This window comes from Mytilus californianus, unplaced genomic scaffold (genome assembly GCF_021869535.1).
Source record: "Mytilus californianus isolate M0D057914Y unplaced genomic scaffold, xbMytCali1.0.p SCAF_4, whole genome shotgun sequence".
NCBI lineage: Eukaryota > Metazoa > Mollusca > Bivalvia > Mytilida > Mytilidae > Mytilus > Mytilus californianus.
The window spans coordinates 102,223,877-102,240,129 of record NW_026262690.1 but is presented as its reverse complement, the minus strand read 5'-3'; the positions used below and the strand labels follow the sequence as shown (position 1 = coordinate 102,240,129).

General features: G+C 32.9%; 1 protein-coding gene across 1 annotated transcript; it reads left to right on the top strand.

The window, feature by feature from the left end:
- Positions 1-813: 813 nt before the first annotated feature.
- Positions 814-15,208, top strand: LOC127698970 (caspase-3-like). Its single transcript, XM_052202755.1, has 6 exons — positions 814-971; positions 1,826-1,874; positions 2,908-3,188; positions 9,227-9,450; positions 9,660-9,954; positions 13,587-15,208. Exons 1-6 carry the CDS (start codon positions 938-940, stop codon positions 13,877-13,879), a joined length of 1,176 nt encoding a protein of 391 aa, XP_052058715.1. The 5' UTR covers positions 814-937; the 3' UTR covers positions 13,880-15,208.
- The last annotated feature ends 1,045 nt before the right edge of the window (positions 15,209-16,253 follow it).

Here is a 16,253-nt window from a genome sequence, read left to right as displayed (position 1 = left end):
GACGGTTCGAATGTGAAAGTACGGACTGTCGAACCGAAAATGGCCTATATAACATTCGAAAAACAATTTAGATATTCATATAAACCTACTTTGAAGGCTATATTATTCTTCAGCTATGTAAAAATTTATTTTATTACGCAATAACTTTCATATTTGAAAAATTCCGGGGCCGAAATGCGAAACCCAATTCCTATCTGTGTTTTGCCACCTATAGCAAAGCAGGGGACCTCTTGTCACATTTGCCATTGGTCGTTAAGCACCTCTTTATCAATTAATCAATCGTTTAGACTAGCTTCCTGCTTCCCTCTTGACTATCTCCGCTCCGTGTTTTTTGTTTTTGTTTGAAAAAAATTCCGTCGTTTATCTTTTATTGATATGTGCTATCGTATATGGTACCTGTGCTTATAACTAGATGTAAAGCATATATTTAAGAAATATGATCAAGCTGATAATGGCTGTTTTAAACATAAAATTTCATAATTACAGATTTATATGTTAATAATACCTCTGTTATTTCAATAAATGATGTACACTTTATTCTTATTACTTATTATTGAAAATCTTTGTTCCGACTTTTCGGTGGTCACACAACTGGAATTGATGGTTAAATTCGCTACTAGTGCCTTGGTCAATATTCTTCCTCCAATATACTACTTAATAATTGAATTATGTATTTCATTTTTAATATTCAATTTGTCTATGGCAGATTACAAACTGATAATAAACTTTCATATTTAAGACGGTCACGAGCACAGTTATTGTTTGCGTATACCACGCATTATTGATTCCTTTGATTAAACATAGTTGTGTAGAGTTAAAGTTTATCTACCTTATAATTTTGAGAACTTTAAAATTATTTTAAATTACATGACGTATGACTCAAAATCGACAAATAACCAGGAAATTCCCCAAAACAGGTCTGAGGAGACGACGATAGATGGCGACCTCGGAATCTGGGAGTAAAAATGATGGTAGGATTTTTTTCGTATTGAAATTGTCGTGAACACAAATGAAATGTGACCTAGTTATGATTTCAAATATCTTTAATAATTTAATCCATGAATGTAAAATTTAAATCTTCATAAATTAGTTGAGTATGTTAAAGTTTCAAACGGTGACCATGTGTTTAAAAACTATCATCGTTCGATAATGAAAACCTTTAAATTGTAAAAGCATATTGCCGATTGTAAGGATTGTACTATCTAGAGATAAGAGATGTCACAACTACCCAATACACAAATGATAAGCTTGTTCAAATCTACATGTCACAGCCCACACACTTCAATAATTAGCATACTATAGAGTAAACTTTAAACGAGCAATAAAATGTAAAAAAATATTAAGAGAGAAAACTTACAGCATAATTTGAGTTATTAACATAAAAAGAAAATCGATTATGAATGACCTCAAGCAATTACAACTACTGGACTTCAGATTCCTGGAACGGGACAGATAGGATGAGTGTGTTGAAATTAAAAATAGAGAGAAGCTGTCAAGGGGGGGGGGGGGGGGGGGGCGGGGGAGGGTTATTAAAAACCATAAGTCGAATAGAAATTTATTAAAACTCAGGTGCTTCATCAAGGGGACATATCCGTGGCCATTTTCTAAACAAAGGATCAACCATGTCATGAAGGTTAAACCCTCAGACTTACAGCATTAATTTGTTGTAAACACCCCAACTGATGGCCGAAAAACTTTTGAAGAGATGACTTCAACTTTACCATTTGAAACCTTCAAAAGAACATTAAACATTTTGATTTAAACCAGGTATGGCAATTTGATAAAAGATTCATATTTGACAAGAAGGTCCATTCTTTTTTTTCAGAATCATCACCTGACAGCGTGAAGAAAAAGATAATTCACCTGATAGATAGGTATAACTATAGTTTACAATAGTTTGCTGAAATTCAAATACTACCAAAATAGGGTCCAACAATTCAATGAACTTTTCAAAATAGATACCACACAGACAACCATGGGACTGGTGGATGAAGCGGGAAACGGGAATATTACTGGGCAATCACATACTAAAATATTACATTTCGTTATTTTAGTCAAGGTTCGCACAGAGATTAGTTTATCATACCACCGCATATTAACGCAGAGTGAGAGAGAGAGAGCGAGTAGGCATCATATCCTTGCCCTGTCTTAGTGTGAAAAATGATCTTTTCAATTGTGCATAATTGTGTTAACAGAATCAAGTAAACGCTTATCAAAGACAGAATCTATATAAAAATAAGGAGCTAGATATGGCATAATTGCCGATTAGACAACTATTCAACAGAGTCCAAATGACGTGTATGTAGGCAACTATCTACCCCAGTTCAGAATAAATAAATTAAGATATATTTTAATAGATTACCTAAGCCGTATTTGGCACAACTTTTTGGAATTTTTGGTCCTCAATGCTCTTCAACTTTGTACTTGTTTGGCTTTATAACTATTTTGATCTGAGCGTCACTGATGAGTCTTATGTAGACGAAACGCGCGTCTGGCGTATTAAATTAAAAATTTTATAAATTTCCTGTTACAAAACTTTGAATTTTTCGAAAAACTAATGATTTTCTTATCCCAGGAATAGATTAACTTAGCCGTATTTGGCACAACTTTTTGGAATTTTGGGTCCTCAGTGCACTTCAACTTTGTACTTGTTTGGCTGTATAACTATTTTGATCTGAGCGTCACTGATGAGTCTTATGTAGACGAAACGCGCGTCTGGCGTATTAAATTATAATCCTGGTAACTTTGATAACTATTAACACTTAAATGCCCATTGTATTAGATGGTATACGGAGCAGATGTAAATAACTTTCACATTAGTAATGAGTATTTGGTAAATTCAGAATGTATTATATTTTCCGCCCGAAGTTTATATCATATTTTCATTTAATGTATACATTTGTGTAGATTTAAGCAAACAACTCGACTGACACCATCTCAGACAGACAAAGCAAAGAGCCAGCAATTGCCAAGTGTAAAAAATAACTTGTTCAATGACATCTATGACTTTAATCATCCAAAAAGAGGTGTTGCCATTTTCATCATCAATTCCTCATTTCATGAACAACCAAAGCGTCCGTTTGCTGGTGAAGATAGTAAAAGGATGAAAGAACTGTTTGAATTGCTAGACTTTGATGTAGTATTGCTAGAAAATAAAAGAAGTGTTGATCTCTGGAAAAGTTTACAAGGTATGTTTATCCTCGACTGGGAACAAAAACTAAGCTGAGCTTACAAATCCATGCTCCCATGCTCTCATCCTGACGGTATGGATTTGACATTGTGTATGTTTTGCTAAGCCTCGTTGTCTTATGTTTTGCTATGTCTCATAGACCATGTTTTGCTATATTCCATTGTCTATGTTTTGCTAAGCCTCGCTGTCTATGTTTTGCTTTGTTTCATTGTCTATGCACCTGCTGGTTTTGTAATGTGATATAACAAAAAACATTCAAATGATAAAATAGAAAGTGTACTGTAGCAAAATGTTAGGAAGAATATGTGAAAAGTTTCAAGAAAACCCGGTACGTTTTTCGGAAGGAATTACGAATAAATGTATAAACGAATAAAAGTCCATATAATTTACTATTGAACTCTAAAAATTGAAAACAAAATAAACTGTTAATACAGCTATATCTCGTAATCTAATCACAACTTTAACAATTAAAGGCGCCGCCGATGACGACATTGGGAACATCACGTATAAGTCACGTTTCGTAAATTTTCCTTGCAAGCGAGACAAAACGCAAAAAGGAGTTGAATAATGCCATATAGTACTATACAGCATGTTAAGGTTCCTTGGGAGTCCAGTCATTGAATAAAACAGTTACAGATACCATGTATGGAATGAACGATCGGACACAATGATCCCTATATACCACATACTGAGGCTACTCCTCTAAGCGAGGAAAAATAATATCCATGTGGCAAGAATATCGTATTTCAATTTAAAAAAAAAAACGACATGATACTTCTTCAATAACAGGAAATCTCCGGTCAATTATTGGAAAACCACAATAACCAGTATATGTTTATTTGTGTTCGTATCAATACATTAAATAGAAGGTACACAATGGTACGAGGTACTGTACAAGCTTGGTACACTTTCAACAGAATCCAGTTAATTGTTTAGGAGGACTTGCGATTACAAATGCCCAATCCATATCGTCGAAGGTCAAATTCAATGACATGGGTGACATGTCTTCTTGTCGACTTGTGACAAGTACGAATACCCAGACAGCATGTCGGTCAAGAATAAAGCATGGTTCAAATTCATGTCATATCAAAGAGACATAAGCTGTCAAATGCATGTTCACCGATTGGACTCAAATCTTCATGTTTTATTTATATACTAAAACGAATATTCAAATTTATAGAAAGTCCAAAAGAAACAATTAACAATGCATGGACTTGTTATCTCAGATGGTGCCATTAAAACAAAATACATATATGGATTGGCGATATCTGGCCACAGCTTTTATTCACAATATAGATTTATATGATGTATATATATATATAGATAGATAGATAGATGTATATGTAGATAGATATATGGTTGGTTACCTGAAGATAATATGGCAACCTTGCAGATAGATAGATATATATGAAAATGTAAAGATGCACCGTGGGATACACTGGTGCTTTAAATTTAGAATGCACCGTGGGATACACAGGTGTAGTCTGTATTTTCCAAAAACCTAAAATGTCATAGTTAACATTAAGATTATATGCAGCGAATTCTGCCACATTGACAGAGGAAAACAGAGACTCTGTCAACCGCCATAAAAAGGGCGGTTCGCTGCAAAGCTGTGAACCAGATAACTATAGATAGATAGATAGATATTTTTATTTTAAAGTACAACTTGGTACATATATACATGTTAAATAATCTATATGATGTTTTGCGAACAACTGTTTTAAAACATATTTACCTACACAGATAAAAATACTAACCGAAACTACACCAAACCATAAGATAGTTGATTGTATTTGTATATCATAAAATATAGTATTATTATAGTATATCATCAAATATATAACTAACACGGAAAAGTGTAAGCACTGTCCTTTTTAGAATGAAACGCTCCATTGCACCTTTCAAGATGTTTAACCACAATTCATTTCTTAAGCATGTTAAGGGTGACAAGTGAAAACCATCCGGTTGAAAAAATTTTGATCTGATCGAATATCATGGTATTTTATGTAGCAACCCCCACAGCTAATTAAAAAGGCAGTAATATAATTGTATATTCTAATCTATAGCAACACAAGTCCATTGCTTTGCAATAACCTGGTCAAATTTGAGACCATGCTTACTTAAGAATTGATGAACTTCTGCATAATCCATCTGATCATGTTCTTTATCATATTGTGCAAAAAACCCACTCTAGAACTACCTATGTCATTACCTGCTACCTGTTTTATTAAGAAATATTGTGGATCCTCATAGTTTCATTGTTCTTAGTTAACTTTAAACATGCTTGGCAATCATGCCACCACAAAGATTCATTTCAGCGCCCTATACCTAGTTTAACCCCAGCTGGAGGATATCGGGCTGCTACAAAAACATGCTTACTATAGAGGATCCTACTATCCAAACATTATAGGATCTCCTACAATACTTGAAGAGCAATTAGCTTCATGAAAGTATTATGTTACATATATAATACAAATACAATTTAAAGCATAATTAATTGAGAGAAAAAAATGTAACCCTTGTATTAAGTTGTAAGCATTGGATCTCCGACCCTTTAATAATCCACGAAAAGCAAGTGAAAAGACAGCTTTAAACACACTTAATTCATACCAAGTTTAACCAACACAAGATAAGGAAAAATTTGGTAGACTTCAGCATGACTCTGGTTATTGGTAAACGTAAATTGTTGTTCTTAGGCCTGGAGCGTTTAATACCTTCTAAAAAACTGCCAAACCTCAAATTTTTGCGACACATCCTCATAATTGTTAATCTTACTAAAATAAAATTTCAAAACCCAGTAAATTAGTAATGTCACAATTTTTGTTGAGAGAGATACAAGTAAGCAATACCTTAACAATTCACAGAGAGGGATAGGCCATGTATTCATTAAAACATTAAGAGATCTGAACTCATGAAAAAAAAAGACTGTCCTCTCTGTTACATCTGTATGCACTGGGTGTTATGGAACTTACAATCAAACTGGTTACTAAAGGTCTGAAATAACAGTAATAAATTCCAGTGGGATTAGAGCAGGATTAACATCTGAAGTGATCCACCTAAAAACCAGAAATGGCTTCAGCCATTATGAAAAATTTGTACCAGATCAGTAATAATGAATGTCATACTAAACTCCGAAATATATAAATGAACTAAAATAAAAATTCATACAATGCTAACAAAGGCCAGAGGCTCCGGACTTGGGACAGACACTAAAATGCGGCGGGGTTAAACATGTTTTTTAAAATCTCAACCCTCCTCCTATATCTCTAGCCAATGAAGAAGAAACAAACACACAGCAATACGCACAGTAAAACTCAGTTTACGAAGTCTGAGTCCGATGTCAGAATAGGTAACAAAACAAACAAAACACAAATTGAAAATGACAATATTACATAAATTAACAAAGGACTACTAGCAGTTACTGACATTCCAGCTCCAGACCTCAATTTAACTGTTTGAAAGATAATGTCTTCATTATATGAAATATCTTGCACAATCCCTTCCCTTAGGGGTTTAGTATCATACCATCATCATAAAATATACGAGAGGAACATAACCCGTATCATACCAGCAACTGGTTTAAGAATAAATGTGTTTATGTCCGATGCAAAGACCCTGTAAGTGAAGCAATATTGAAGCCAAAATATGCCATTTTTTTCACTGGCAACAATATTCCTTCTTCATAAGTTTGCTTTAATGTTTTTGTAAGCTTTTGAGGAAGATGCCGACATTTTTGTGCTTTGTAAAGCATATTACCATAAAAGATTGGATGTGAAATACCTGAATGTATAAGATGTCTATGTTGAAGCGAATTTCTTATAACGTAATAAAACTGCTCATAAATACAAGGCAAGAATAACTGGATCAACTCGGGCAAAGACAAATTTAAAAGAATGACTATGAGGACCTGTATACTAGAATCCATGTAAAAAGAAACAAACATTGTATATCAGCAGTAACCACTTAACTTTTATTGGGGTATGTCCATTGTCCCATAAATGCATTATTTAGCAGGTCTCTGTCTTGGGTTTGAACTAGGTTGCCTAAATACTAAAGATTTTTGACTGGTTTGGAGCAGACTGCAAGACAAGCTGCCCCTTTTAATTTGTACTAGTTTTTGCGTATATTACATGTACATACATGTATAGATCCTGGCATGTATGCGTCTGACAATTTACACAAAACTCTGTAATAGTCTCATTTTAAAAGTTGTTTACAGGGTAAAACCATTTTGACCCCTATTCTCTTAAATATAAACAAAAACAAAAATTTCCCTACCTATCTCCCCACACCTGAGACTGGTGGATAGGGTTTGGGCACACAGAAATATTTTTAAGTCTGGCCTAATATAGTCATAAATATGTATTCACTTCTATAAATTTTGTCCTTTATATTTTGTGGTACTTTTATTGCAATATCTGTATTCATGCTGTACATGTATATCTGATTTGGAATATTCAGATTATTTATTAAGATAACTAATATTACATTAGTGTTCTCCATTACAAATCATATGTTACCAATCATATGATAATATACAAAACAACATTTCAAAGTTTCACATGTAATATATATATATATATATATATATATATATATAAACAAGTCTAAATTGAAAACAACGTTCAAACCTATGATTGCGTTGGATAAAAACCGCAATTTTTATACGTATGCTTGCAAAACAAATTTCTTGGTAGAGGGGTCTAAATACAGCACAAACAACATTTTCCAAAAGACCAAATGAGTGAAAAAGTATATTTTAACAAAACGCATTTGACTAGCAGGTCGAACAACTGATGTCAGCAGGGTTTAAGAACATCAGTTGATCGACCTGCTAGTCAAATGCGTTTTGTTAAAATATACTATATATATATATATATATTTCCAAATCATAGAAGTCAACACTGAGTGGGACACCACGGCGAGAAGGAGAAGAGAAAATTTTTGGATCCACCAACTCCACACTTTAGAACCTGATGGTCTTAACGAAAAAGATGAGAAAAGATACAGGAAAGATAAAGAATAATTTAGTACACAGCGTCGTCCTTTTTATCCTGTAATATTGGCCAATGGACGTTGCTAACTTCAACTACCAATTTTGTAAAAATCTTGAACTTCATCCAAATTATGTATTATTTTCAAGGCAGCTAAATTCAAGTGCAACATATACATTGAGCTGCAAAAGTTTCTTATCATCTACATCCGATTTCACCTGGATAGATGCACGCTTGATAAAGCTAGTTAGTCTAGCGAAATATTGCGTTTATTTTCATCATTTTGTAAATATTTTAAACATTCTTATATTTACATACTAAATAGTGTGTTAAAATTACGTTGTTAGGCAATCTATATATATATATATATATATATATATATAATATAATTGTAACCGTATTTTTAAGAATTGTTTCTTATTTCTAACGCATCTCTAATAAATTTGTATAAATAATACATTCGGTAATATTTTGTGGATTTAAGTTTAGAAACTGAGAAATAATCATTACACAAATCTTTTAAATCTAAACCATAAGATTGGAAAAAAGTTTGCCTTCTATCTTTATACATGTATATGTTGTATGTTAGAATCACATGTAGGGGTTTAACTTAAAGTAATATACTGCTTTTGTAAATCTGACTGATTACCTTGTACATTATCAACTGGATGCTGTGTTTATACATACTGATGCAGAGCTCTGTGGGTTTGCATAAATGGCTTCTGATGATTATCCAATGTATGTGACATAAAGGAGTTGAGTAAGTAGGCGTGATGAGTCGTGGAACCAGTCCAGTTTGGTGACCCATCTGCAAAAACTGTGTGTGTCATTGTTGTCTATGTCTCTGGTCCAATTGTTACAACCCTTGTGGTGGTGTTCTGTAGCCGAGCAAGGTCTTGTACTTTTACATTATACATTGCTTCAACCAATATAAGCAAAAACGAAAAATCATTGAATGCTGTTTCCTAGGAAAGAATAGAAAACATCGCTTTGCACGTACTTGAATTTACATTTACGTTTAGGTGTTGTTCTTTTCGTTTAGACATCAATCGTAAGGTAGAAGAGAATTGTGATTGTTTGGCATGCGTGATTAGTTCTCATGGAGCAGAAATACCAATTACATCCAGTAGCGATACCTCACCACAGCCAAGACATCATGTACTCTTTACAGCAGACGGAATTATTCCTACTGATAGAATTCTTCAGTTGTTTGACGACGATCATTGTCCAAATCTACAAGGAAAACCAAGAATGTTTTTCATTCAGGTATGGAACATATTTAACATGAAGTATATAAAGTATCAGCACTTATTTCATGATATCTAGACAAACACGAATATGTTTACTTTTCAAATCATAAAGGTTTTCTAAAGTACTTATTTTTCTAAACAAACTGTTCATCTTTTAAACTATTTTTGCAATTAGCAATAAATCCGAAGAAGATCTGGTTATATTTATTTTTTATTTTTCTAAAGGCTTGTAGGAGTGTTTTCAATACAGAAAATGATACTGAAAGCGAAATTGATGAAGGGTTTACTATAAACTTGGTACAAGAACAGGTTGGTGATGGTAGGATTCCTGTTAAAATAGTGAAAAAGAAAAGAACCTTCCTTAAAAAAGGACAAAAAGGACAAGAAACTTTGGCTGATACACATGGCCGATCTGAAGAGGAAGAAATCAACCTGTCTAACTGTAAACAAATCGCTCCTGTAGATTTCTGTTTTATCCCATGCTACGAGGATTACCTAGTTATGTTTTCAAGTTCCTCAGGTAAATTGTATTACCAGTGTTGAAAGTTTTATTGAAAAAAAATTTACATTATCTAAAAAAGCAAAATCAATAGAGCATTATCATCATGTTTAGGAACATGTATTACTGAAATGTAATCCATCATATAACTGATCATGCAAAGTTGACCTAGGATCTGTTTAGGTCGTTTTTGGTCAATACTGTCAGAGGTCAAAAGTGTTTCACCATTTGAAAATTCGCTATATGTTTCATATAAAAACACATTTTTGATAAAAATTCTACTTAAAAGATATTTCGTGTCCCAATTGAAAGAAATGCTTTCCATTAATTACAGAAATGTCTGCAGTTTATGCAATCATTATAAAACATATCTATGATTTATACTTTTTATATGAGTTCCATCAGGAAAAAATCATACATGACACTTAATTTCAATGTTTGTATATGAATAATGATTTCTCAGTGAAGAAATATCGTATAAATATTTCATAATTACCATAACAAACTATAAACATTTATGAGTTTAACAGTAAACATTTCATCAAAATGGGACCTCAGATAAGTTGTAATGTATTTAATCAAAGTACTGAAGTACTGAACATCGGATGACCGCAAGTTCTGATGGATGGTCACAAGCACTTGTCGCAGAAAAAAATCACATCTCTATACCTGAAAGTAAGGTTAAGGTAAACAGATACATTTTTTTCTGAGACAAGTTCCAGTGTGGATGATGAATAAATGACAGTGAATTCAACCTCACCGTACTAACTATTATATTGTAGTGATATAATCATTTGTTATAAGTATACTCTGGTTTGTTGTTATATATTATATTAATATTTGTATAACAGGTTTATATAATTTTCATCCATTTGTATATCATTCTATTCTACTATTCTAATGATAGGGCAGTGCAAGTGCATGGTAGACACTCTTCTGTAATAATTCGTTTTTCTAAAAGATTTGATTTGAGTAGGCATTCATATTTTCCCGCGTTTGTTGCAAAACATTGTAGAGATATTCTTTCGCATGCGTGAACACAAATTTTCGGTATTCTGGATTTGTTATTGATATATATATTTCTCACGACAAAACATTTTCATTTATCTATGTTCTTAAAAATCATTTTCATGAATATTTGTTGATAAAATGAATATATAACAAGCAATAAGGAATGTTATTTTGCACTTGATAATATCCGCGTAATTATACGAAATACGTTCGGTTATCAAAAACGCAAATCACGTGGGTAGAAAAGTCTGCGGCAACATAACACCGGAATGCCCTCACGGTCATCCGCGGTCATCAGCTGAAAAAATTAATGTAGAATATGTATACAGGGGAATTTTCAGAGAGATGAAACACTTTTTACTTAAGACTTCTAACCTTACAGCGTATTTACGCATCTCTGGCTTTCAAATGTTTATGTTGGAGCGTTCCTGGTGAAGGAAAACTAGAAATGCTTTTCGGACGCACGAAATTTATAAAGTGTTTCTTTTAAGCAGATTAGAACGTGTTCTATTTCTAATGATAAGTCATGGCTTTCTATCCAATCAAAATAAACGGTTGATAAAAAGATCAGCACAACACCATCAACATACCCACGCGCAGATGAAACAAAGAAAAGTAAGAAAATGTGAAAAAAACGAAGAAAAAAACATTTCTTTGCATAAATTATATGCGCCCAAAACGCTTTTCTGGATTAACCTTCATTAGAGCCAGATATTTGAAAGCCAATGGATGTATAGGTACCGAAGCATGTGAAAACTTTAGCTGGGGAGTTGGAACCTTAGTTACTTAAATATTTATAAATTTATACACGGACAATTTACATATAAAAGCACCCCTTCTTGTCCTGAGTGCATACTCGAAATCCCTAGTGCAATAGGGAGTTTTTGCCAGTGTTTAAACGGACCGTGTCTTATTTGAAAGGCCATGTTACCCCCATTTAGACATATCGTGTCATTTAAAGAATTTACATTAATTGATATTGAGGACTCCTATTTCTTCATTGTTTTTTATGAAAAGTTTACACATACATTTTCTTTAACCCATTCCGTGGTAGCGTGTTCGCCTAGAGTGCGGGAGGACTTGAATTCGAAACCCGACCGTGTCAAACCAAAGACTTTAAAACTAATGTCCATTAATTGATATTTGTTTTATAAATTCAATTAAATTCAAATAAGATCTTAACTGTCCTAATACTACAACTATATCGTGTGACAAAAAAACAAACTTTTAAAACAAAAACAACATCAATGTACAATTTTTTTGTTTCTTTCTTCTAAAGTTCAATAAAATACACTGGGCACACTACTGTCGAACTTCCATATGAAAGAGGAAGATGGCATTATAGAAGTAGTCCTTGCAAAATTGTCCTTTCAACGTTGACAGTCTGTTATTGATTTTTTTGTATTCGTTAGATACCCCAGTTGCTACATATAGCTATATATATATATAGTAACTTGGTCTGAATTTCTGAAATATGTCTATCACTCGTACTATGAACAACAAATTTATTATTTTGTAAAAAATATCTCCGTACTCCTAACAACAAAATTATTATATTTAGATTTACCTGTGTACGTTATTTTATTTAACGCCATTTTGTCCAAGGTTATAGTTGTCTTTTTGAGATTGTGTCATAGATCAAATTTATTCGTTCAGTGTATGTTTACCTGTTTTGTTAATATGTCTTTTTGATTGAGTTGAGCCATTTCAATTGAAATTTTATAGTGTGTCTTTCTATGTTGTAATGTTACTTTACTATTTCAGGTTAGGGTGAAGGTTGGCGCCTGTTAAAACGTTTAAACCCGCTGCACTTGTTTGCACCTGTCCTAAGTCAGGAACCTGTTTCAGTGGTTGTCGTTTGTTGATGTGGTTCTTAAGTGTTTCTCGTTTCTCGTTTTTTATATAGATTAGACCGTTGGTTTTCCCGTTTGAATTGTTTTACACTAGTCTTTTTGGGACCCTTTACAGCGTGCTGTTCGGTGTGAGCCAAGACTCCGTGTTGAAGACCGTACTTTGACCTATAATTGTTTACTTTTTACACATTGTGACTTGGATGGAGAGTTGTCTCATTGGCACTCATACCACATCTTCTTTTTTCTATCAGGAAGTAGAGTTTTGGTGTGCATGATTGACGTGCTTCTTGAGTTTGCTTTGCCATTCAATTTAGTTGTTATTGGTGCATGTTCCCTCGTTGTCGAAGTGGTACCATCCCTCTTAGTTGTTATTGGTGCATGCTCCGTCGTTGTCGAAGTGCTTCCATTACTGTTTCCTTCTACACAATTTTCAGTGGTACCGTCGGCGAAAGCCTCTCAAAGTTAAATTGGCAAAAGCTTATTAGACGAAACTACGGGTAGATGTATGAAAGTCAGAGTAGAATATCTTCGGTGTCAGTTGGAACTGTTGTTGTTGTTCTTGAAAAGCAGTTTTCAGAAACTGCATAATTTGTAAGGCTTGGTTTTGGCGCGACTGTTTCACCTTAAGGCGAGAGATTGGCATGATTATGTTATAATTAATCAACTGATTTGAATTAATTTAGCGTTATAATTATGAATAAGTTATAATGAATTTAAAAGGAAAAAACCGACTCAATTTCTCTCAAGAAAATTACCAAAACTATAGTTGATAAAATTATTTTTTTCCAGAGAAGATCGCATGGTCTGATTGCGGAAAAGGTGGATGGCTTACCTTCTGTTTATATGAAGTGTTTAAACATTTACTGGACACTGAGTATTCAGTCAGCTTACTTCATATTCTTACTGATGTTTGTGGGAAAATGGCAAACGAAATGGAAACCAGGACATCGTCGATACCTGCGTATGATAAATCTAAATCTGCAGCAACTATATATCACATGTTGACAAAAGATATCTTCTTAAAGCCAATGGTTCACCAACTCGTTCCATTACCCGGGCCTGTCTTAGAATCCTCGGTTTGATCTTTTATCTGGTTGTTTTGGTTGTCCTGTGCAATATAAATTTTTATTTGATTCATTAAAATCAATTTAGGAAAATTCATAAATTGTACATCATTAGATCATTTTTTGCGCGAGGCTGTAAATATTTTTTATTTTAAATTAGAATTCAAAGGAACCGGGTTTGTGATTAAGTTAAGTTTCTTGAATGATTTGAAACGATAGAAGAGACTTTCTACCACTCCATTTTAACTCAGAATGATAGTTATCTCATTGGTAATCATACCATATCTCCATATTTTTATACAAGATGTATAACGTTTATTTTTACCTCACCTTAATACAGACTTATACCACACCAGAAAAATATATTCAAATAGTGATGTACCAAATAAAAGATATCGATTTCTTTTTTTACATAAAAGCAACCGAAAGTCAATTTGCTGTTCGATTGTGTATGAAAAAATTTAGTCAAAATAGGAAAAACTGGAATAAAAATGATATTAATACTTAATTTTGGTGATATTTAAAAGTAAGAATATATTTTGATTTTTGATAATCGTTCTCATCTTCAGTACCATACAGGGATACATGTATGTTATTAATATTTGTACTGCTTATAGCTTTAACTTCCATGTGTTTTCTGGATTATTACAGCATTATTTACTTATTTATTTTTACGGTTTCATTGTCTCATTTTTGTTTTTATAAAATACACGATATGTTTTTCGTTATTTCAATTAATGTTGATGGCAGCTCTTTGAAAATTGCTAGTTTATCTATTGTTTTTACCCATTGTATAGACTCGTGTCTATTGTCTTAGACTTTTTGCTGTTGTTTATAGCGTTTGGAGTGCAAATGTAGATCTCATGAGGTAAGTTAAGAATAGTAATGGTTTGGCCATGTTTACTTTCAGTATCATACAGGGTTATATTTATGTTATTGATATTAGTACTGCATCTAGTGTTAACTGAATTATACAGCATTTTCTTATCTATGTAAAGGCAAAAATGTCTCAGTTTTTATATATAATTTTAACGAGGTGGTTTTTGCCATTTGGATGCTTTTGTGTTTTTGTAGGGTAAATAGTAATGATTGAATAATAAAACTACAATATCAAACAAAATAATTGTTTTGTATGAAGTTCGACTGTTTCTACTTATGAGCTGACTCGGTAAGATGAATAATAAGAAGATATGGTATGATAGTCAAAAGTGACAACCATCCACAAAAGATGTAAACAATTACCTTTCATCGTATTGCCTTTGACCAGAGGGTCAAAGAGCTTCCTTCATCATATTGGTACTAATCACAAAAATAGATAACAAAATGACAAAAGACACAAAGCGCCGATCGAAGAGTACTCATTGTTGCTGAAAGCTAGTTCAAAATCTAATTTCAACAAATCAATGGGCAATATTTTCCAGGTGCATATAATATAGGTGCATATAATCTATGTTTATCGTTTTAATAAAAAGAAAGATGTTGCTTGATTTTATGTATTTATAAAGATAAAACAAATAACGGCATATAATGCTAGCTTCTTTTCATTATGCAAAAAAAGCTCTTATATAAAGTCAGCCTCATATGAGTAAAGGAACTAGTCGGCCAGAAGAGGCGCACAGTTGGTTCCCATGGGAATGCCGATTGTTTGTTGAAAACACGTCCTCCAAACGTAACAAATAAAATCAAACATCTTGAAAATGTCCGTTTCAGAGAATTTTCTGTTTGAATCAGAGTGTTTTTTTTTACGAAAAGTGAAATAACAAAAATACCGAACTCCAAGGAAAATTCAAATCAAAAACCGAATGGAAAACAACTGTCATATTCCTGACTTGGTACAGGTATTTCCTTAAGTAGAAAATGGTAGATTAAACCTGGTTTTATAACTAGCTAAACCTTTCACTTGCATGACAGTCGCATAAAATTCCATTATATTGACAACAATGTGTGAGCAAACAAACAGACATAATAGGTAAAAATGTCAAAAATAGGGGCACAGCAGTCAACATGGTGTTATAATCTTAATCACTATAAAACAAACAAATATCTGAACAAAGAAAAACAAAATTGCATATAGACAAAGCACATAAGCAAAAATGAAAGACAAGAATACCAAAAATGAACATAGCACAATAACACAATGGTGGGATGTATAAGTACCGAGCCACGCCAAAAAGATATTACAAATATAGACTAAACAGTAAATGTCAATAATTTACAAAGACAAATAAAAGAACACGATTTAACACGTAATTAAGATGATAAACTACTTCAGTATCTAGAATCTATACTTCAAGACCATCATAATTGATACGGAATAACAAGGTCTTGGTTTCTTCCAATGAACTTTTTTTGAAAAAGGACGAGACGTTCTTTGACATAACCCTGATTCATC